The sequence below is a fragment of the Mustelus asterias genome, unplaced genomic scaffold (genome assembly GCF_964213995.1).
Source record: "Mustelus asterias unplaced genomic scaffold, sMusAst1.hap1.1 HAP1_SCAFFOLD_1913, whole genome shotgun sequence".
In the NCBI taxonomy this organism is placed as follows: domain Eukaryota; kingdom Metazoa; phylum Chordata; class Chondrichthyes; order Carcharhiniformes; family Triakidae; genus Mustelus; species Mustelus asterias.
The window spans coordinates 42,551-65,694 of record NW_027591858.1 but is presented as its reverse complement, the minus strand read 5'-3'; the positions used below and the strand labels follow the sequence as shown (position 1 = coordinate 65,694).

Here is a 23,144-nt window from a genome sequence, read left to right as displayed (position 1 = left end):
TGCTGTTTAACATGAGCTGGACATCCAAACCGGAAAGTTTCTCAACCATTCAATGTCCTGGAGATGACAGAGGGAGGTAGGAATGTATTAATGTATTCCTGTATTAAGTGCTAGGCCAAGCCAATGTCACTCACATCCCGTCAATGAACAATTAAAAAAAAAACATATGTCCCAGCCTTCAAACTACTTATCAAGGTCGACCGGAGGTCAGGGGGATTTTTGGACCTCACACAATTGGCCATTTCTTCAGTTTGGTTCCACTTGTTTTGAACGCTCACTCCGATTTTCCTAGTTATTCATTCCCGGGAATGTGAGCGTGGCTGGCCGGCCCAGCATTTACCCCCATCCCTAATTCCCCCTTGAGAAGGTGTTGGGTGAGCCGCCATCTTGAACCCGCTGCAGTCCCGTGTGGTGTAGGTACACCCACAGTGCTGTTAGGGAGGGAGCTCCAGGATTTTGACCCAGTCACAGTGAAGGAACGGTCGCTATATTTCCAAGTCAGAATGGTGTGTGTGTGCAAATGTGTATGTGTGTGTGTAGGGAGGGTGGTCAGAGGGGGGGAATTTCCATGGCGTCTGCTGCCCTTGTCCTCTACAGGGTAGAGGTGGCAGGTTTGGGCGGCGCTGTCGAAGAAGCCTTGGTGAGTCGCTGCGGTGCATCCTGTAGACGGTACACACTGCTGCCGCTGTGCATCGATCGTGGAGGGAGTGAATGTCGAGGGTGGGTGGTTAGCATGTCGATCGAGCGGGGGGGGGGGCTGCTTTGTCCCGGATGGTGTCGAGCTTCTCGAGTGTTGTCGGAGCCGTGCTCATCCAGGCGAGTGGGAGAGTATTCCATCACACTCCTGACTTGTGCCTTGTAGATGGTGGACAGGCATTGGGGGGAGTCAGGAGGTGAGTTACTCTCCGCAGGATTCCCAGCCTCTGACCTGCTCTGGGAGCCACAGTATTTATATGGCTGGGTCCAGTTCAGTTTCTGCTCAATGGTAACCCCCCAGGATGTTGATAGTGGGGGGGATTCAGTGATGGGAATGTCATTGAATGTCAAGGGGAGATGGTTGGATCCTCTCTTGTTGGAGGTGGTCATTGCCTGGTGCTTGTGTGGGGTGAATGTTACTCACCACTTGTCAGCCCGAGCCTGGATATTGTCCGGGTCTCGCTGCATTTGGACACGGGCTGCTTCAGTATCTGAGGAGTGGCGAATGGTGCTGAACACTGTGCAGTCAGCAGCGAACATCCCCACTCCTGACCTTACGATGGAGGGAAGGTCACTTTCCGTACTTGCAGGTTATCAGACCTCTGCTTTCTCTGCGAGCCAGCACCAATGTCTGCTGGCTGTTCAACTGCAGGAGGCGGTTCGGGAAGAAGACTGGTGAGCCTGAGGCCATTTACAAATACAGAACACTCACACCAGCACACACACACAAACGCCCAGACTCACACAAGCATAGGCCTCAGATGAAGCCAGGCCCTCTCCTGATGAGGGTCCCCTTACCTCAGTCATGTTCACTCGGCCCTCTTGGAAGGAGCAATCCCCTGCATCATGGGTGCATACGTGACGATATTTGCACCAGTGGCAAGGGTACGGTCCTCCGACACAGGACAGACATCTAACAGCGAGAGGGAGAGAGAGCGGATTACAGCTCAGAATTCAACAACAACCCCTCAGATTTAATATAATATACACCCAACTGACTGCAGTCCAGGGAGTCCAGACTGACAGTGAGATAAGTGAGTAAAGACAGTGATTAAAGCTCCCTCTACACTGTCCCCATCAAACACTCCCAGGACAGGTACAGCACGGGGTTGGATACAGAGTGAAGCTCCCTCTAAACTGTCCCCATCAAACACTCCCAGGACAGGTACAGCACGGGGTTAGATGCAGAGTAAAGCTCCCTCCACATTGTCCCCATCAAACACTCCCAGGACAGGTACAGCGCGGGGTTAGGTACAGAGTAAAGCTCCCTCTACACTGTCCCCATCAAACACTCCCAGGACAGGTACAGCACGGGGTTAGATACAGAGTAAAGCTCCCTCTACACTGTCCCCATCAAACACTCCCAGGACAGGTACAGCACGGGGTTAGATGCAGAGTAAAGCTCCCTCCACACTGTCCCCATCAAACACTCCCAGGACAGGTACAGCACGGGGTTAGATACAGAGTAAAGCTCCCTCTACAGTGTCCCCATCAAACACTCCCAGGACAGATACAGCACGGGGTTAGATACAGAGTAAAGCTCCCTTTACAGTGTCCCCAACAAACACTCCCAGGACAGGTACAGCACGGGGTTAGATACAGAGTAAAGCTCCCTCTACAGTGTCCCCATCAAACACTCCCAGGACAGGTACAGCACGGGGTTAGATACAGATGCATGTCGTGTGTAAATGGGGATAAGATCTCTAGAGTGTTCGGAACATGTAGGGCAGAGAGATAAAGAGAGTGGGAAAAGGGGAGAGACAGAGAGAGAGAGAGAGCGAGTGATGAGATGGTGAGATGGAGAGAATTATGGAGAGGGAGAGAGATGCAGAGTGGGAGAGGGGAGGAGGGAGGGAGGGAGACAGAGAGAGAACGAGAGAAAGAAAATGAGAGATAGAGGGAGAGAGAGAGAGATGGAGATAGGGAGGCAGAGAGAGGAACAGAGGGAGAGAGGCAGAGTGAGACAGGGAAACAGATTGAGAAACGGAGAGAGGGTAACAGATGAAGAGAGAGAGAGACAGAGCAAGAGACAGAGTGAAACAGAATGAAAGGCAGAGAGGGGGGGGGGGGCAGAGTGACAGACAGAGTGGGAGTGAGAGAGAGAGAGATGCAGGGATCAGTGCGAAGATATTCAGTCCATTGGGTGGGCTTAGGGTGACCGCAGGACCTGTGGGGTGAAAGGTGAGAGTGCAAATGGACACGGACTCCACCCAGGGCCCTACCCAGAGTGGGTGTTGTCTATGCTGTCAGTTTAGAACCCCTCGGAGCGGAGAGAAGGTCAGTCTGACAGTCTCTGACAGTCTCGGCAGTGGCCTCTCAGACTTTGGACTGGCGTGTGAATCAGGTGCTGGGAACAAAAAAAGAGTCATTTCCTTTCTGTCGAGAGTCAGGACAAAGAGTCGTCCCTCCCAGCTCAAGAACAACAGCAGCCGTCCCCTCGTCCTGGGGTCCTGGCTCTGATGTCCCAGCAGATCCCGCCAGCGTACGCAGGTGTTCCCCCGCCCCCTCAGTGAGACATCTACCCCAGTCCCAACACCCCTCCTATTGGATAGGTTACCCAGAGGAAGGAGGGGGCAGGGGTGGGGGGAGGTCATGAGAAAGATAGAGAGCAAGAGAGAGAGAGAGAGAGAAAGGGGGAGTGTGAGGGGGAGACACAGAACACAGAAAGAAAGTGAGAGAGAAACAGCAAAAGAGAGAGAGAGAAAGAGGAAGGGAATGTGAGAAAGAGAAACAGCGAGAGAGAGAGAGCGAGAGAGAAAGAGGGAGGGAGGGAATGTGAGAGGGAGAGACAGAGGGAAAGGGAGGAGAGAGAAAGATGGAGGGAGGAAGTATGAAAGACAAGAAACGAAGGGGAGTGACAGCGAGGGACAGAGGGAGAGAGAGTGACAGAGGCAGAAAGAAAGGAGGAGTGAGAGAGACAGAGAAAGAGAAAGTGTGAGAGGGAGAGACACAGAGAGAGAAAGAGGAGAGAGAGAGAGAGTGAGAGACAGGGAGCACGGGAAACAGTGAGAGAGGCAGAGGGATGGGGAAGGAGAGAGAGTGAGAGGCAGAGCGAGAGGGAGCGAGCGAGGGAGAGTGAGAGCAAGGGGTAGAGGGAGAGAGAGTGTGAGAGGGAGAGACAGAGAGAGAGAAAGAGTGGGAGACAGAGGGAGGGGAAGAGAGGGAGGAAGTGTGTGGGGTGGGGAGGGGAAACAGACAGGGAGAGAAAGGGGGAGGGAGAGAGTGTGAGCAGGAGAGACAGAGCGAGAAAGGGAGACCGAGGGAAAGGGTGATAGAGGCAGATAAGAGAGAGAGAGAGGAAAGAAAGAGATGGGGGAGAGAGAGCAGGAATAATTGAGGCAGGGAGGAGGGAGTGAGAGAGGGAGAGGTAGAAAGGGAGCGGTGGAAGAGAGTGTGAGAGAGAGGGACAGGAGAGAGCGGGAGAGAGAGAGAGAAAAAGAGAGAGGGTGGGAATGAGGGGGCGGGAGAAAGACGGAGGGCAAGAGAGAGAGAGGGAGAAAAGGAGACTGAGAGATAGAGAGAGAGGGAGAAAAGGAGACAGAGATAGAGAGAGAGAGATGAGCTGTCCTGTCCTGAAGGAACTGGGTCAAAGGAGCAGCGCAGGTGTACAGGGCGGCGCAGAATGGGCAGAGTGGACAAGGGCGAGCGGGCATGAGGAGGGGGGATTGGCATAGGGCCACCTTCGCAACATCCCCCTTTCTGGTGGCTATTTGTTGGCGGGGGGGGGGGGAATCACCAGTGGAGGAGTGGGCAAAAGAGGGCACCGTGTGGGGGGGGGGGGGAGGGGGGTAATGCTGGGAAGGGGTGGGGTAATCGCTGCGTCGCTGGTTGGCATGGCAGCAGGCTGGGGGAGGGACAGGGGGCAGAGTCGGGTCCGAGGACTCCGAGATGTGAAAAGATTCAGAATTGCGACACAAGGCCAGGCAGGAAACAGATGGGAGCTGATTAGAGGGACATCTTTGCCAGGACTTCACTTGTACAGCGCACATTGCGCGCACAAGCAACTATTTCTCACACAGTGCAGGGTCAATTTGTCCTTTTTCCCAGCCTCTTCCCCCATCCCCATGTTAGTGCCTCCTCACTGAATCACAGCCCAGAGCCCCAGGCACAGGCCATTCGGCCCCTCTGCTCCGGGCGGTCTTACTGCCTCCTCGCACACCACCAACAACACCTCTCCCCCTCACAGGCCCTTCGGCCCATCGAGTCTGCACCAACACATGTGAGACACCTGACCTCCCACCTAGCCCCATTTCCCAGCACTTGGCCCATAGCCCTGAATGTGATGAGGTGCCAAGTGCTCATCCAGATACTTTTTAAAGGATGTGAGGCATCCCGCCTCCACCACCTTCCCAGGCAGCGCATTCCAGACCGTCACCACCCTCTGGGTAAAAAGCTTTTCCTCACATCCTCCCTAAACCTCCTGCCCGTCACCTTGAACCTATGTCTCCTTGTGACTGACCTTTCAACTAAGGGGAACAGCTGCTCCCTATCCACTCTGTCCATGTCCCTCATAATCTTGTCCACCTCGATCAGGTCGCCCCCTCAGTCTTCTCTGCTCCAATGAAAACAACCCAAGCCTACCCAACCTCTCTTCATAACTTAAATACTCCATCCCAGGCAGCATCCTGGTGAATCTCCACTGCACCCCCTCCAGTGCTCCTCCCTATGTGGCAACCAAAACTGCACACAGTACTCTCGCTGTGGCCTCACCAAAGCTCTGTACAACGCCAACATGACTTCCCTGCTTTTGTAATCTGTGCCTCGATTGATAAAGGCAAGTGTCCCATATGCCTTTTTCATCACCCTACTGACATGCCCTTCTGCCTTCAGTGATCTGTGGACAAACACACCAAGGTCCCTTTGTTCCACAGAACTTCCTAGTGTCCTACCATTAACTGAATACTTCCTTGTCAAATTACTCCTTCCAAAGTGTATCACCTCACACTTGTCAGGGTTAAATTCCATCTGCCACTTATCTGCCCATTTGACCATTCTGTCTATATCTTCCTGTAGCCCAAGACACTCAGCCTCACTGTTAACCACCCGACCAATCTTTGTGTCATCTGCAAACTTACTAATCCTACCCCCCACAAAGTCATCTATGAAGTTTATGATGAATATTCGAGGGCCCAACACAGATCCCTGTGGTGTGCCACTGGACACTGGCTTCCAATCACGAAAGCAGCCTTCTGTCATCACCCTCTGTCTCCCACAACTGAGCCAATTTTGAATCCACTTTATCAAATTACCCTGTATCCCATGTGTGTTTAGTTTCTTTATAAGTCTCCCGTGTGGGACCTTGTCAAAGGCTTTGCTGAAATCCATATAAATTACATCAACTGCACGACCCTCATCTACACACCTGGTCACCTCCTCAAAAAATTCAATCAAATCTGTTAGGCATGACCTCCCTCTGACGAAGCCACACTGACTGTCCTTGATCAAACCTTGCCTCTCCAAGTGGAGATAGATTCTCTCCTTCAGAATTTTCTCCAATAGTTTCTCTACCACTGATGTGAGACTCACTGGTCTGTAGTTCCCTGGCTTATTGCTACAATCCTTCTTAAGTAGCAGAACCACATTAGCTGTTCTCCAGTCCTCTGGCATCTTGCCCTTGATGTGGAGATGCCGGCGTTGGACTGGGGTAAGCACAGTAAGAAGTCTCACAACAACAGGTTAAAGTCCAACAGGTTTATTTGGTAGCAAATACCATCATTTGGTATTTGCTACCAAATAAACCTGTTGGACTTTAACCTGGTGTTGTGAGACTTCTTACTGATCTTGCCCTTGGCCAGAGAGGAATTGAAAATTAGGGTCAGAGCCCCTGCAATCTCCTCCCTTGCCTCCCACAGCAGCCTGGGACACAATTCATCCGGACCCGGAGGTTTGTCCACTTTTAAGCCTGCCAAGACCTCCAATATCTTGTCACTCCCTATGTCTATGTGCTCAAGAACCTCGCAATCTCTCTCCCTGAGTTCCATACCTTCATCCACATTAACGTGAGTCCCTCCATATCCTTCTATTCCTTTCTCCCTCATGTGTTTATCCAGTTCCCGATCCCCATCCTCCCCCCCCCCTCCGCCCCCCCTCCCGCCTTAAACACATCAATTCACCGCAACCACTCCCCGTGGGAGCGACTTCCACACTCTCCCCGCTCTCTGGGGAAAGAACTTTCTCCTCAATTCCACCCCCCACCCATTGGATTTTAAAATGTATTTGAGTGTGATACAGAGACCGGAACTGTGCACGGTATTCCTGGTGAGAGAGGGAGACCGGAACTGTGCACAGTGTTCTAAGTGGGATAGGGAGATGGGAACTGTGCACAGTATTCCAAGTGGGATTGGGAGACGGGAACTGTGCACAGTATTCCAAGTGAGATAGGGAGGCCGGAACTGTGCACAGTATTCCAAGTGGGATACAGAGATCGGAACTGTGCACAGTATTCCAAGTGGGATTGGGAGACGGGAACTGTGCACAGTATTCCAAGTGGGATTGGGAGACCGGAACTGTGCACAGTATTCCAAGTGGGACTGGGAGACCGGAACTGTGCACTGTATTCCAAGTGGGATAGGGAGACCGGAACTGTGCACAGTATTCCAAGTGGGATAGGGAGACCGGAACAGTGCACTGTATTCCAAGTGGGATAGGGAGACCGGAACTGTGCACTGTATTCCAAGTGGGGTAGGGAGACCGGAGCTGTGCACAGTATTCCAAGTGGGATAGGGAGACCGGAACTGTGCACAGTATTCCAAGTGGGATAGGGAGGCCGGAACTGTGCACAGTATTCCAAGTGGGATACAGAGATCGGAAATGTGCACAGTATTCCAAGTGGGATAGGGAGGCGGGAACTGTGCACAGTATTCCAAGTGGGATTGGGAGACCGGAACTGTGCACAGTATTCCAAGTGGGATTGGGAGACCGGAACTGTGCACAGTATTCCAAGTGGGATACAGAGATCGGAAATGTGCACAGTATTCCAAGTGGGATAGGGAGGCGGGAGCTGTGCACAGTATTCCAAGTGGGATTGGGAGACCGGAACTGTGCACAGTATTCCAAGTGGGATTGGGAGACCGGAACTGTGCACAGTATTCACAATGGGATTGGGAGATGGGAATTGTGCACTGTATTCCAAGTGGGACTGGGAGACCGGAACTGTGCACTGTATTCCAAGTGGGATAGGGAGACCGGAACTGTGCACTGTATTCCAAGTGGGACTGGGAGACCGGAGCTGTGCACAGTATTCCAAGTGGGATAGGGAGAGCGGAACTGTGCACAGTATTCCAAGTGGGATAGGGAGACCGGAACTGTGCACTGTATTCCAAGTGGGATAGGGAGACCAGAACTGTGCACAGAATTCCAAGTGTCAAACCTACAAAGGACCGACCTCCAGGTTGCCTGGCGCTGGCTATTTTGTGGGCAGAAAATAGCAAAATCAAACTGGGGAAAACACACAGGGCAACGAGTCGACTCTCCCACCTCCATTAGATTCCAGTCTGTAACTCACACCCGGGAACCTGTCATTCTATATATAAACCGCCCCGAACCCCTCGATTAGATTCCAGTCTGTAACTCACTCCCGGGTATCTGTTATTCTATATATAAACCATCCCGAACCCCTCGATTAGATTCCAGTCTGTAACTCACTCCCGGGTATCTGTTATTCTATATATAAACCGCCCCAAACCCCTCGATTAGATTCCAGTCTGTAACTCACTCCCGGGTATCTGTTATTCTATATATCAACCCCCCCCAAACCCCTCGATTAGATTCCAGTCTGTAACTCACTCCCGGGTATCTGTTATTCTATATATAAACCCTCCGAACCCCTCGATTAGATTCCAGTCTGTAACTCACTCCCGGGTATCTGTTATTTTATATATAAACCACCCCGAACCCCTCGATTACATTCCAGTCTGTAACTCACTCCCGGGTATCTGTTATTCTATATATAAACCCTCCGAACCCCTCGATTAGATTCCGGTCTGGAACTCACTCCTTGGTATCTGTTATTCTATATATAAACCAGCCTGAACCCCTCGATTAGATTCCGGTCTGTAACTCACTCCCGGGTATCTGTTATTCTCTATATAAACCCCCCAAACCCCTCGATTAGATTCCAGTCTGTAACTCACGCCCAGGTATCTGTTATTCTATATACAAACCACCCCGAACCCCTCGATTAGATTGCAGTCGGTAACTCACGCCCAGGTATCTGTTATTCTATATATAAACCACCCCGAACCCCTCGATTAGATTCCAGTCTGTAACTCACTCCTGGGTATCTGTTATTCTATATATAAACCCCCCCCGAACCGCTCGATTAGATTCCAGTCTGTAACTCACTCCCGGGTCTCTGTTATTCTATATATAAACCCCCCCGAACCCCTCGATTAGATTCCAGTTTGTAACTCACTCCCGGGTATCTGTTATTCTATATATAAACCACCCCAAACCCCTCGATTAGATTCCAGTCTGTAACTCACTCCCGGGTATCTGTTATTCTATATATAAACCACACTGAACCCTCGATTAGATTCCAGTCTGTAACTCACTCCCGGGTATCTGTCATTCTATATATAAACCACTCCGAACCCCTCGATTAGATTCCAGTCTGTAACTCACTCCCGGGTATCTGTCATTCTATATATAAACCACCCTGAACCCCTCGATTAGATTCCAGTCTGTAACTCACTCCCAGGTATCTGTCATTCTATATATAAACCATCCTGAACCCCTCGATTAGATTCCAGCTTGTAACTCACTCCCGGGTATCTGTTATTCTATATATAAACCACACTGAACCCTCGATTAGATTCCAGTCTGTAACTCACTCCCGGGTATCTGTTATTCTATATATAAACCACCCCAAACCCCTCGATTAGATTCCAGTCTGTAACTCACTCCCGGGTATCTGTTATTCTATATAAACCACCCCGAACCCCTCGATTAGATTCCAGTCTGTAACTCACTCCCGGGTATCTGTCATTCTATATATAAACCACCCTGAACCCCTCGATTAGATTCCAGTCTGTAACTCACTCCCAGGTATCTGTCATTCTATATGTAAACCATCCTGAACCCCTCGATTAGATTCCAGCTTGAAACTCACTCCCGGGTATCTGTTATTCTATATATAAACCACACTGAACCCTCGATTAGATTCCAGTCTGTAACTCACTTTCAGGTATCTGTTATTCTATATATAAACCACCCCAAACCCCTCTATTAGATTCCAGTCTGTAACTCACTCCCGGGTATCTGTTATTCTATATATAAATCACCCCGAACCCCTCGATTAGATTCCAGTCTGTAACTCACTCCCGGGTATCTGGTATTCTATATATAAACCACCCCAAACCCCTCTATTAGATTCCAGTCTGTAACTCACTCCCGGGTATCTGTTATTCTATATATAAATCACCCCGAACCCCTCGATTAGATTCCAGTCTGTAACTCACTCCCGGGTATCTGGTATTCTATATATAAACCACCCCGAACCCCTCGATTAGATTCCAGTCTGTAACTCACTCCCGGGTATCTGTTATTCTATATATAAACCAGCCTGAACCCCTCGATTAGATTCCAGTCTGTAACTCACTCCCGGGTATCTGTTATTCTATATATAAACCAGCCTGAACCCCTCGATTAGATTCCAGTCTGTAACTCACTCCCGGGTATCTGTTATCGATATATAAACCACCCGAACCCCTCGATTAGATTCCAGTCTGTAGCTCACCCCCGGGTATCTGTTGTTGGATATATAAACCCCCTTGAAGTCCTCAATGGGGTTGCAATTTTGGGAGTGAGCTGGAGAACTATGATGGAAAAGAATAAAAGTGTAAAAGCCACCATCAGATGGAAACCAGCAGCCTGTACAGCGGGGGGCACAGGATAAAAGCCTGCAATTTATTCATGATGTAAACCAACGTTTAAAAGGGGGAAGAAGGCGCTGAGGAATAATTTCTTGTCACAGGTGCTGCTTAAACATAGTGTGCTAACTTGACGGTTTGTATGTTTGGGGGGTGGGGGGAGGGAAAGGTGAAAGGTCGCCTCTTCGATCTCGAGAAACAGGAGTAGGAGTTAGCCACCATTAGGCCCCTCGAACCTGCCTCATCGCGGCTTATGTCCTATCTTGACTCCACTTTCCCTACGCCCGCCGCCCCCCCCACCCCGTCCCTTGCTACCCTCAGCGTCCGAACATCTCTCACATACTCCGTCTCGATTATACTCGACGGCTGAACTTCCTCTGGCATCGAGGATTCCAAAGAATCCCGACCTGCAGAGCGAAGAGATTTCTCCTCATTTCAGTCCGAAATGGCTGTCCCCCTTATCCTGAGACTGTGCCCTGGTGGTGAGGGGGAGGGGGAAACAGCTTCTGAGCAGTGACCCTGTCAGAATGTTATCCGTTCCAATGAGATCGCTTCTCCCAAACACCAGGGACTATCGGCTAGTTCTCCTCGATCGCTCCTCAGAGGCAAATCCTCTTTCAGACTCATACCTTTGATGCAAGGTTTGACAAAGGGCCATTTGGATGGCATTATATTATTGCCTGGGCACCATTACGGCAGTAGGTCATCTCCCCTTCCCAAACATACCAGCACCGGTTAAACCACCCCCCCGCCCCCCCGCCACTCCCCACCCCCTATCAACATCCTGGGGGTTACCATTGACCAGAAACTGAACTGGACCCAGCCACATAAATACTGTGGCTCCCAGAGCAGGTCAGAGGCTGGGAATCCTGCGGAGAGTAACTCACCTCCTGACTCCCCCCCCAAAGCCTGTCCACCATCTACAAGGCACAAGTCAGGAGTGTGATGGAATACTCTCCCACTCGCCTGGATGAACGCGGCTCCGACAACACTCGAGAAGCTCGACACCATCCGGGACAAAGCAGCCCCCCCCTCGCTCGATCGACACGCTAACCCCCCCACCCTCAACATTCACTCCCTCCACCACCGACGCACAGCGGCAGCAGTGTGTACCGTCTACAAGATGCACCGCAGCGACTCGCCAAGGCTCCTTCGACAGCACCACCCAAACCTGCCACCTCTACCCCCTGGAAGGACAAGAGCAGCAGACGCCATGGGGAACACCCAACGCCTTCAAATTCCCCCTCCGAGTAACACAAAAAGAGAGGAAGAGCGAGAGAGAGAGAAAGAGACAGTGAGAGAAAGAGAGAGATAGTGCAGAAAAGATTGAGGAGAATGGTTCCAGGGATGAGGGAATTTCAACTCCGTGGATAGATTGGGAGAAGTTGGGAATGTTCTCCTTGGGAAATGAGAAAGAAGGTTGAGAGGAGATTTGATCAAGGGGTTCAAAATCATGAGGGGGGGGGATTGGGGTCCGGGACAGAGTAGAGAGGGAGAAACTGTTCCCATTGGCGGGAGGATGGGGAACCAGAGGGGGACACAGAGTGGAGGCGATTGGAGAAAGAAGCGACGGAGACACAAGGAGAGAGTTTTTCACACAGCGAGTGGTTAGGATCTGGAAGGCGCTGCCTGAGAGTGTGGGGGAGGCAGGTTCAATCGAGGCTTCCCAAAGGGGAATTGGGTCATTATCTGGAAAGAGAGAATGGGCAGGGTCACAGGAGAAGGTGAGGGGAGTGGCACCAAGTGAAATGTTCATTCAGACAGCCAGTACAGACACGATGGGTCAAGTGGCCTCCCATTGTGACCTGAACCATTCCGTTAATCGAAATCCCCAGCCAGCTGCAATCACCGCCAATCCTTCCCCAAAATAATTCACATCCCAGTTGCTTTGCGCCGTGAAGGAATCAGGCAGGAAGTCCAGGAACCAAATGTGTTTTGTTCGGCTTGGTAGGCCTCTGGTCTCGTTGCCATGGCGACCCAGCAAGTCGACTGCTGGAAGTGCTAAATATCACGGGGTGAATTGGGTCGAACTTGTGTCTCTCTCTGAAAGAACATGACTTCACACAGCCCCAATCTCAAAATACAAAGCAGAGAGAAATTGAAATGTAATTTGTTTTTGCACTTCTTATTTTGTGAGAAGAAAAGGCTTGATGAGTGAACATTCAACGTCTCGCTGCAGTCTCAATCTCTCTCTATTTCTCTCTCTCTTTTTTCTCTCTTTGCATCTCTCCCTCCCTCTGTCTGTTTCTCTCTTCGACTCAGTCTCACAATCTCTCCCTCTCTGTCTCTCTCCTTCTCTGTCTCTCTCTCGCTCACTCTTTTTTCTCTCTTCTCTCTCTCTGTCTCTCACTGTCCCTCCCTCTCACTCTGTCCCTCTGTCTCTCTCTAGTCTCTCTCTCTCAGTCTCACACTTTCTGTCTCCTTCTTTCTTTCTCTCTCTCTCTCCCCCTGTCTCTCGGTCCCTATCTCTCTCTCTCTCTCTCTGTTTCTCTCTCTCCGTCTCAGTGGATGAAGTGGACAGCTCCCCCACAATCAGGACTACAGGCACACCTTCCTCCCTACCTCCTGATCACAGTGCTCTCCAACTCGCAAACTCCATCTTTCTCTAAAAATGATTTCCAAACAGCAGGACTCAGGAAATCAAAAGCAAGAGGAGGCCATTCAGCCCCTCTCGAGCCTGTTACACAGGAACAGGAGGAGGCCATTCAGCCCCTCTTGAGCCTGTTACACAGGAACAGGAGGAGGCCATTCAGCCCCTCTCGAGCCTATTACACAGGAACAGGAGGAGGCCATTCCGCACCTCTCGAGCCTATTACACAGGAACAGGAGGAGGCCATTCAGCCCCTCTTGAGCCTGTTACACAGGAACAGGAGGAGGCCATTCAGCCCCTCTCGAGCCTGTTACACAGGAACAGGAGGAGGCCATTCAGCCTCTCTCCAGCCTATTACACAGGAACAGGAGGAGGCCATTCAGCTCTTTGGGCCTGACCCATCATTTAATCTTATCACTGACAGATCTGCGTGTGAATACCATCTACCCAGGATGGAGGATTGGATAGTGAGATGGAGGAAGAGATGGAGTGGAGGATGGAGAGAGGGAGAGGGCAAGCTATTAAGGGAGGGATAGAGTAAAGGAGAGCAGAGGGAGGGAGAGAGGGAATATGAAAGAGAGGACAAAGGAGAGAGGAATGGAGGGAAGCAGGGGGAGCGAGTGGGAAAGAGAGAGAATGCAAAAGTGATGGAGTGGAGGGTTGCACAATGGAGGGGGGATGGAGAGAGGGAAGGAAGGAGAGAGGGAGAAAGTAAAGGGGAGAGAGGAGAGAGGGAAGGAGAAAAGGTGAGAGGGAGAGAAGGAGTTTGGGAATGAAAGAGGGACAGAGGGAGAAATGGCAGGAAGGAGAGAAGGTTGGAGGGAAGGAGGGAGAAACAGAAGGAGAGACAAATGGAGGAAGGAGAAAGGGATGGAGGGAAGGAGAGAGAGACTGATGGGGGGAAGGAGAGAATGATGGCGGGAAGGAGAAAGAGATGGAGGGAAGGAGAAAGGGATGGAGGGAAGGAGAAAGGGATGGAGGGAAGGAGAAAGGGATGGAGGGAAGGAGAAAGGGATGGAGGGAAGGAGAAAGGGATGGAGGGAAGGAGAAAGGGATGGAGGGAAGGAAAGAGGGAGAAAGAGAGAAGAGGGAAGGAGAGTGATGGAGGGAAGAAGAAAGGGAGAGAGAGGAGGGAAGGAAAAAGAGAGAGAAGAAGGGAAGGAGAGGGGGAGAGAGTGATGGAGGGAAGGAGAAAGAGAGAGAGGAGGGAAGGAGAGAGGGAAAGGCGGAGTGATGGAGAGAAGGTGTGCTGGAGGGAGGGAAGGTGGGTGAGAGGGAAACACAGGGTGATGAATCAAAGCAGAGAGAAGCAGAGCTAACAGGGAGTCTTATCAACAACAAGCTCTCCCTAGGGAATGCCATCCCCATTAAGTGTCCGCTGAGACTCTCTGACAGGCAGCTTGTAAATACTTCATTACAGGCAGTCTGCAGGTGGCAGCTTCCATCCTGCACCTGCGTCCCCTTACCCAGAGAATTCTCTATGGCCTGCTGACTCTCAGTCTGGCTTCATCTCCCCACCTGCTGCTCTGCTCAAGGAGCTGCGACTCACAGGGGCTGGGGGGGGGGGGGGGGGGGGAAGAGAGAGAGACAGGCGAGGGGAGGGCATCAATCCCCCCACCCACCCACCTCCGACTCGAGAAACCTTTCCATCAGCGCTCCTGAGCAATGCTCACCAGAGGTCACAACCCCCCAGGACCTGAGGGTCAATAATCAGTGTCCCCGAACTCTCAAAAAACAACATGCACACTGGAGAGCAAATAACAACATGTAACCTCCTCCAGCCCCGACAACCCTCCTTATCTCTGTAACCTCCTCCAGCCCCTACAACCCTCCTTATCTCAGTCACCTCCTCCAGCCCCTACAACCCTCCTTATCTCTGTAACCTCCTCCAGCCCCTACAACCTTCCCTATCTCTGTAACCTCCTCCAGCCCCTACAACCCTCCTTATCTCAGTCACCTCCTCCAGCCCCTACAACCCTCCTTATCTCTGTAACCTCCTCCTGCCCCTACAACCCTCCTTATCTCAGTCACCTCCTCCAGCCCCTACAACCCTCCTTATCTCAGTCACCTCCTCCAGCCCCTACAACCCTCCTTATCTCTGTAACCTCCTCCAGCCCCTACAACCCTCCTTATCTCTGTAACCTTCTCCAGCCCCGACAACCCTCCCTATCTCCGTAACCTCCTCCAGACCCTACAACCCTTCCTATCTCTGTAACCTCCTCCAGCCCCTACAGCCCTCCCTATCTCCGTAACCTCCTCCAGACCCTACAACCCTCCCTATCTCTGTAACCTCCTCCAGCCCCTACAGCCATCCCTATCTCTGTAACCTCCTCCAACTCCTACAACCCTCCCGATCTCTGTAACCTCCTCCAACTCCTACAACCCTTCCTATCTCTGTCACCTCCTACCACCCTCCGAGATCTCTGCGCTTCTCCAATTCCGGCCTCTCGAGCATCCCCCGATTCCCATCGCTCCATCATTCGCGGCTGTGCCTTCAGCTGCCTGGGGGGCCCTAAGCTCTGGAATTCCCTCCCTAAACCTCTCTACCTCTCTGTCTCTCTCTCTATGTTTCCCTCTCTCTCTGTCTCGCTGTCCCCGTCTCTCTCTCTCTCTCCTCCTTTAAAAAGCTCCTTAAAAACCGACCTCTTTGACCGAGCTTTTAATCATCTGACCCTGATTTCTCCTGATGTGGCTCAGGGTTTGAATCTTATCTGATTTACGCTGCTGTGAGTGCCCTGGGGATGTTTTACGTGGGAAAGGGGCTATATAAAGATATATTGTTGTTGTTGAATGAGATAAATAGATGTAACAGTCTCCAGGGCCTCAATGACCGCCTCCTGATCCGAATATAGCTCAGAGGGGAAAGAAGTCGCCCACTGCATTACATTCATGAGAGCAGTGTAGATGGGAGCTTTACTCTGTATCTAACCCCGTGCTGTACCTGTCCTGGGGGTGTTTGATGGGGACAGTGCAGAGGGAGCTTTACTCTGTATCTAACCCCGTGCTGTACCTGTCCTGGGAGTGTTTGATGGGGACAGTGTAGAGGGAGCTTTACTCTGTATCTAACCCCGTGCTGTACCTGTCCTGGGAGTGTTTGATGGGGACAGTGTAGAGGGAGCTTTTCCCTGTATCTAACCCCGTGCTGTACCTGTCCTGGGGGTGTTTGATGGGGACAGTGTAGATGGGAGCTTTACTCTGTATCTAACCCCGTGCTGTACCTGTCCTGGGAGTGTTTGATGGGGACAGTGTAGAGGGAGCTTTACTCTGTATCTAACCCCGTGCTGTACCTGTCCTGGGAGTGTTTGATGGGGACAGTGTAGAGGGAGCTTTACTCTGTATCTAACCCCGTGCTGTACCTGTCCTGGGAGTGTTTGATGGGGACAGTGTAGAGGGAGCTTTACTCTGTATCTAACCCCGTGCTGTACCTGTCCTGGGAGTGTTTGATGGGGACAGTGTAGAGGGAGCTTTACTCTGTATCTAACCCCGTGCTGTACCTGTCCTGGGAGTGTTTGATGGGGACAGTGTAGAGGGAGCTTTACTCTGTATCTAACCCCGTGCTGTACCTGTCCTGGGAGTGTTTGATGGGGACAGTGTAGAGGGAGCTTTACTCTGTATCTAACTCCGTGCTGTACCTGTCCTGGGAGTGTTTGATGGGGACAGTGTAGATGGGAGCTTTACTCTGTATCTAACTCCGTGCTGTACCTGTCCTGGGAGTGTTTGATGGGGACAGTGTAGATGGGAGCTTTACTCTGTATCTAACTCCGTGCTGTACCTGTCCTGGGAGTGTTTGATGGGGACAGTGTAGATGGGAGCTTTACTCTGTATCTAACTCCGTGCTGTACCTGTCCTGGGAGTGTTTGATGGGGACAGTGTAGAGGGAGCTTTACTCTGTATCTAACTCCGTGCTGTACCTGTCCTGGGAGTGTTTGATGGGGACAGTGTAGAGGGAGCTTTACTCTGTATCTAACCCCGTGCTGTACCTGTCCTGGGAGTGTTTGATGGGGACAGTGTAGAGGGAGCTTTACTCTGTATCTAACGCCGTGCTGTACCTGTCATGGGAGTGTTTGATGGGGACAGTGTAGAGGGAGCTTTACTCTGTATCTAACCCCGTGCTGTACCTGTCCTGGGAGTGTTTGATGGGGACAGTGTAGAGGGAGCTTTACTCTGTATCTAACGCCGTGCTGTACCTGTCCTGGGAGTGTTTGATGGGGACAGTGTAGAGGGAGCTTTACTCTGTATCTAACGCCGTGCTGTACCTGTCCTGGGAGTGTTTGATGGGGACAGTGTAGAGGGAGCTTTACTCTGTATCTAACCCCGTGCTGTACCTGTCCTGGGAGTGTTTGATGGGGACAGTGTAGAGGGAGCTTTACTCTGTATCTAACGCCGTGCTGTACCTGTCCTGGGAGTGTTTGATGGGGACAGTGTAGAGGGAGCTTTACTCTGTATCTAACCCCGTGCTGTACCTGTCCTGGGAGTGTTTGATGGGGACAGTGTAGAGGGAGCTTTACTCTGTATCTAACGCCGTGCTGTACCTGTCCTGGGAGTGTTTGATGGGGACAGTGTAGAGGGAGCTTTACTCTGTATCTAACGCCGTGCTGTACCTGTCCTGGGAGTGTTTGATGGGGGACAGTGTAGAGGGAGCTTTACTCTGTATCTAACCCCGTGCTGTACCTGTCCTGGGAGTGTTTGATGGGGGACAGTGTAGAGGGAGCTTTACTCTGTATCTAACGCCGTGCTGTACCTGTCCTGGGAGTGTTTGATGGGGGACAGTGTAGAGGGAGCTTTACTCTGTATCTAACCCCGTGCTGTACCTGTCCTGGGAGTGTTTGATGGGGGACAGTGTAGAGGGAGCTTTACTCTGTATCTAACCCCGTGCTGTCCCTGTCCTGGGAGTGTTTGATGGGGGACAGTGTAGAGGGAGCTTTACTCTGTATCTAACCCCGTGCTGTACCTGTCCTGGGAGTGTTTGATGGGGACAGTGTAGAGGGAGCTTTACTCTGTATCTAACCCCGTGCTGTACCTGTCCTGGGAATGTTTGATGGGGACAGTGAATAGGGAGCTTTACTCTGTATCTAACCCCGTGCTGTCCCTGTCCTGGGAGTGTTTGATGGGGACAGTGAATAGGGAGCTTTACTCTGTATCTAACCCCGTGCTGTCCCTGTCCTGGGAGTGTTTAATGGGGACAGTGAATAGGGAGCTTTACTCTGTATCTAACCCCGTGCTGTACCTGTCCTGGGAGTGTTTGATGGGGACAGTGTAGAGGGAACTTTACTCTGTATCTAACCCCGTGCTGTACCTGTCCTGGGAGTGTTTGATGGGGACAGTGTAGAGGTAGCTTTACTCTGTATCTAACCCCGTGCTGTACCTGTCCTGGGAGTGTTTGATGGGGACAGTGAATAGGGAGCTTTACTCTGTATCTAACCCCGTGCTGTCCCTGTCCTGGGAGTGTTTAATGGGGACAGTGAATAGGGAGCTTTACTCTGTATCTAACCCCGTGCTGTACCTGTCCTGGGAGTGTTTGATGGGGACAGTGAATAGGGAGCTTTACTCTGTATCTAACCCCGTGCTGTCCCTGTCCTGGGAGTGTTTAATGGGGACAGTGAATAGGGAGCTTTACTCTGTATCTAACCCCGTGCTGTACCTGTCCTGGGAGTGTTTATGGGGGCAGTGTAGAGGGAGCTTTACTCTGTATCTAACCCCGTGCTGTCCCTGTCCTGGGAGTGTTTGATGGGGGACAGTGTAGAGGGAGCTTTACTCTGTATCTAACCCCGTGCTGTACCTGTCCTGGGAGTGTTTGATGGGGACAGATGCGTTGCGATTGTGAGTTACTTACAGCTGATGGACGCTGCAGTTGTAGAAGACGAAGTAGGTGACAGCAAAGAGCTTGTTTGTCTCCTTTGATTTCAGGTGGAGTTTGATGACATGTTTATCCCCTGTGAGAGAAGCAGTCAATCAGCGTGTATTAGCTCGAGAAGGAACATGGCGGTTTGCAGCAGACACTGATGCCGAGCACTGGGCGAAGTGGTCACGGAGTCACTCTCCGGGACTCGGGCCATGTCAATGGCTCTCACCTCCACTGCGTTCATCCCTCACTTGGACCATCCGTGGCATTGCTCCCAGATAGAGAGCAGCGAATCCCCGTGCACTGGGACATCTCACTGCGCATCATGGCCAATTGCGCACCACTGAAGTGGCGTTGCCGTTTGAATGCAGGACCCACGCCCACTGCATGGTGCACAGCACGATCCCAAAAGCGGCCTTTCCATCTATTTTCTCAGCTTTGTTTTTTCGCTTGAGGATTTAATTTTTGCCACTGGGCGTGCACCCCACACCCAGAATCCCACCAGCGAACCTCCCCCCCCCCCCCCCCCCGCCCCCCGCCCCCCCCCCCGCCGCCGCCCCCCCCCGCCCCCCCCGCCCGCCCCCCCACCCGTCCCCCCCCCACCCCTCCCCCCACCCCCACCCCCCCCTGCTATTTTCAGCAGTGAGCATGGGATTGTTCACCCTCAGCACTGACCCTCCGACAGTGCGGCGCTCCCTCAGCACTGACCCTCCCACAGTGCGGCGCTCCCTCAGCACTGACCCTCCCACAGTGCGGCGCTCCCTCAGCACTGACCCTCTGACAGTGCGGCGCTCCCTCAGCACTGACCCTCCCACAGTGTGGCGCTCCGTCAGCACTGACCCTCCCACAGTGCGGCGCTCCCTCAGCACTGACCCTCTGACAGTGCGGCGCTCCCTCAGCACTGACCCTCCCACAGTGCGGCGCTCCCTCAGCACTGACCCTCCCACAGTGCAGCGCTCCCTCAGCACTGACCCTCCCATAGTGCGGCGCTCCCTCAGCACTGACCCTCCCACAGTGCGGCGCTCCCTCAGCACTGACCCTCCCATAGTGCGGCGCTCCCTCAGCACTGACCCTCCCACAGTGCGGCGCTCCCTCAGCACTGACCCTCCCACAGTGCGGCGCTCCCTCAGCACTGACCCTCCCACAGTGCGGCGCTCCCTCAGCACTGACCCTCCCACAGTGCGGCGCTCCCTCAGCACTGATCCTCCCACAGTGCGGTGCTCCCTCAGCACTGACCTTCCCACAGTGCGGCGCTCCCTCAGCACTGACCCTCCCACAGTGTGGCACTCCCTCAGCACTGACCCTCCCACAGTGCGTCGTTCCCTCAGCATTGACCCTCCGACAGTGCGGCGCTCCCTCGGCACTGACCCCCCGACAGTGCGGCACACCCTCAGCACTGACCATCCTACAGTGCGGCACTCCCTCAGCATTGACCCTCCCACAGTGCGGCGCTCCCTCAGCACGGACCCTCTGACTGGGCGGCACCCCCTCAGCACTGACAGTCCGACAGTGCGACCCTCCCATTCAGCGAAAGCCTATAACGCGCGAAATCCCTGTACATTGCTGGTGCTGCGTAGCTTGGATAACAGCTGCCTGTTCGTACCGTATCCATTGGTTATGAGTGGGATCTTCCTCAGGGAAGGGGAAACACAGTGAATTTCGTTGCCCTCGATCACCCCATCACTCTCCGAGATATCTTCAAAAGAACAGGTCACACCTCCAGAAAGATCCGGAACATTCCTTGCACGCAGTATCAGCTACAAGAAAATTTATTGATGATTATTTTTGCCAGATTAAAATTCATAAAGAACACTCTGATATATCCCACACCCCTCACTGTAACACTCTGATATATCCCACACCCCTCACTGTAACACTCTGATATATCCCACACCCCTCACTGTAACACTCTGATATATCCCACACCCCTCACTGTAACACTCTGATATACCCCACACCCCTCACTGTAACACTCTGATATATCCCACACCCCTCACTGTAACACTCTGATATATCCCACACTCCTCACTGCATCACTTTGATATGTCCCACACCCCTCACGATAACACTCTGATATACCCCACACCCCTCACTGCAACACTCTGATATATCCCACACCCCTCACTGTAACACACTGATATACCCCACACCCCTCACTGTAACACTCTGATATACCCCACACCCCTCACTGTAACACACTGATATACCCCACACCCCTCACTGTAACACTCTGATATATCCCACACCCCTCACTGTAACACTCTGATATATCCCACACCCCTCACTGTAACACTCTGATATATACCACACCCCTCGCTGTAACACTCTGATATGTCCCACACCCCTCACTGTAACACTCTGATATATCCCACACCCCTCACTGCATCACTTTGATATGTCCCACACCCCGCACTGTAACACTCTGATATATACCACACCCCTCGCTGTAACACTCTGATATATCCCACACCCCTCACGATAACACTCTGATATACCCCACACCCCTCACTGTAACACTCTGATATATCCCACACCCCGCACTGTAACACTCTGATATATCCCACATTCCTCACTGCATCACTTTGATATGTCCCACACCCCTCACGATAACACTCTGATATACCCCAGTTACAGTGAGGGGTGCCCCCTGGGGCACCCTTCACTGTAACACTCTGATATATCCCACACCCCTCACTGTAGAAACATAGAAACATAGAAAAACTACAGCACAATACAGGCCCTTCAGCCCACAAAGTTGTGCCGAACATGTCCCTACCTTAGCGATTACTAGGCTTACCTATAACCCTCTACCTTATTAAGTTCCATGTACTTATCTAAAAGTCTCTTAAAAGACCCTATCGAATCCTCCTCCACCACCGTTGCCGGCAGCCCATTCCACGCACCCACCACCCTCTGAGTGAAAAACTTACCCCTGACATCTCCTCTGTACCTACTCCCCAGCACCTTAAACCTGTGTCCTCTTGTGGCAACCATTTCAGCCCTGGGGAAAAGCCTCTGACTGTCCACTCGATCAATACCTCTCAACATCTTTTTCACCTCTATCAGGTCACCCCCCCATCCTTCGTCTCTCCAAGGAGAAAAGGCCGAGCTCACTCAACCTATCCTCATAAGGCATGCTCCCCAACCCAGGCAACATCCTTGTAAATCTCCTCTGCACCCTTTCTATGGCTTCCACATCCTTCCTGTAATGAGGCGACCAGAACTGAGTATAGTACTCCAAGTCTGGTCTGACCAGGGTCTTATATAGCTGCAACATTATCTCACGACTCCGAAACTCAATTCCTCGTTTGATGAAGGCCAGTGCACCATACGCCTTCTTAACCACAGCCTCAACCTGCACAGCTACTTTGAGCATCCTATGACCTCGGACCCAAGACCCTTCTGATCTTCCACTCTGCCAAGAGTCCTACCATTAATATTATATTCCGCCATCCTATTTGACCTGCCAAAATGAACCACCTCACACTTATCTGGGTTGAACTCCACTCTGATATACCCCACACCCCTCACTGTAACACTCTGATATATCCCACACCCCTCACTGTAACACTCTGATATACCCCACACCCCTCACTGTAACACTCTGATATATCCCACACCCCTCACTGTAACACTCTGATGTATCCTGCACCCCTCACTGTAACACTCTGATATATCCCACACCCCTCACTGTAACACTCTGATATATCCCACACCCCTCACTGTAACACTCTGATATACCCCACACCCCTCACTGTAACACTCTGATATATCCCACACCCCTCACTGTAACACTCTGATGTATCCTGCACCCCTCACTGTAACACTCTGATATATCCCACACCCCTCACTGTAACACTCTGATATACCCCACACCCCTCATTGTAACACTCTGATATATCCCACACCTCTCACTGTAACACTCTGATATATCCCACACCTCTCACTGTAACACTCTGATATATCCCACACCTCTCACTGTAACACTCTGATATATCCCACACCCCTCACTGTAACACTCTGATATATCCCACACCCCTCACTGTAACACTCTGATATATCCCACACCCCTCACTGTAACACTCTGATACACCCCACACCCCTCACTGTAACACTCTGATATATCCCACACCCCTCACTGTAACAC

General features: G+C 51.9%; 1 protein-coding gene across 1 annotated transcript in view; it reads right to left on the bottom strand.

The window, feature by feature from the left end:
* Window positions 1–1,494: 1,494 nt before the first annotated feature.
* The window catches only part of LOC144488994 (plexin-A1-like), a gene marked incomplete at both ends in the record, with an annotated part of 58,725 nt that continues 37,075 nt past the window's right edge, over window positions 1,495–23,144 (bottom strand). Inside the window, 3 exons of the mRNA XM_078206952.1 lie at window positions 1,495–1,609; window positions 18,989–19,088; window positions 20,601–20,754. Coding sequence (XP_078063078.1) covers window positions 1,495–1,609; window positions 18,989–19,088; window positions 20,601–20,754 — 369 coding nt within the window. The remainder of the gene's footprint in view (window positions 1,610–18,988; window positions 19,089–20,600; window positions 20,755–23,144) is intronic.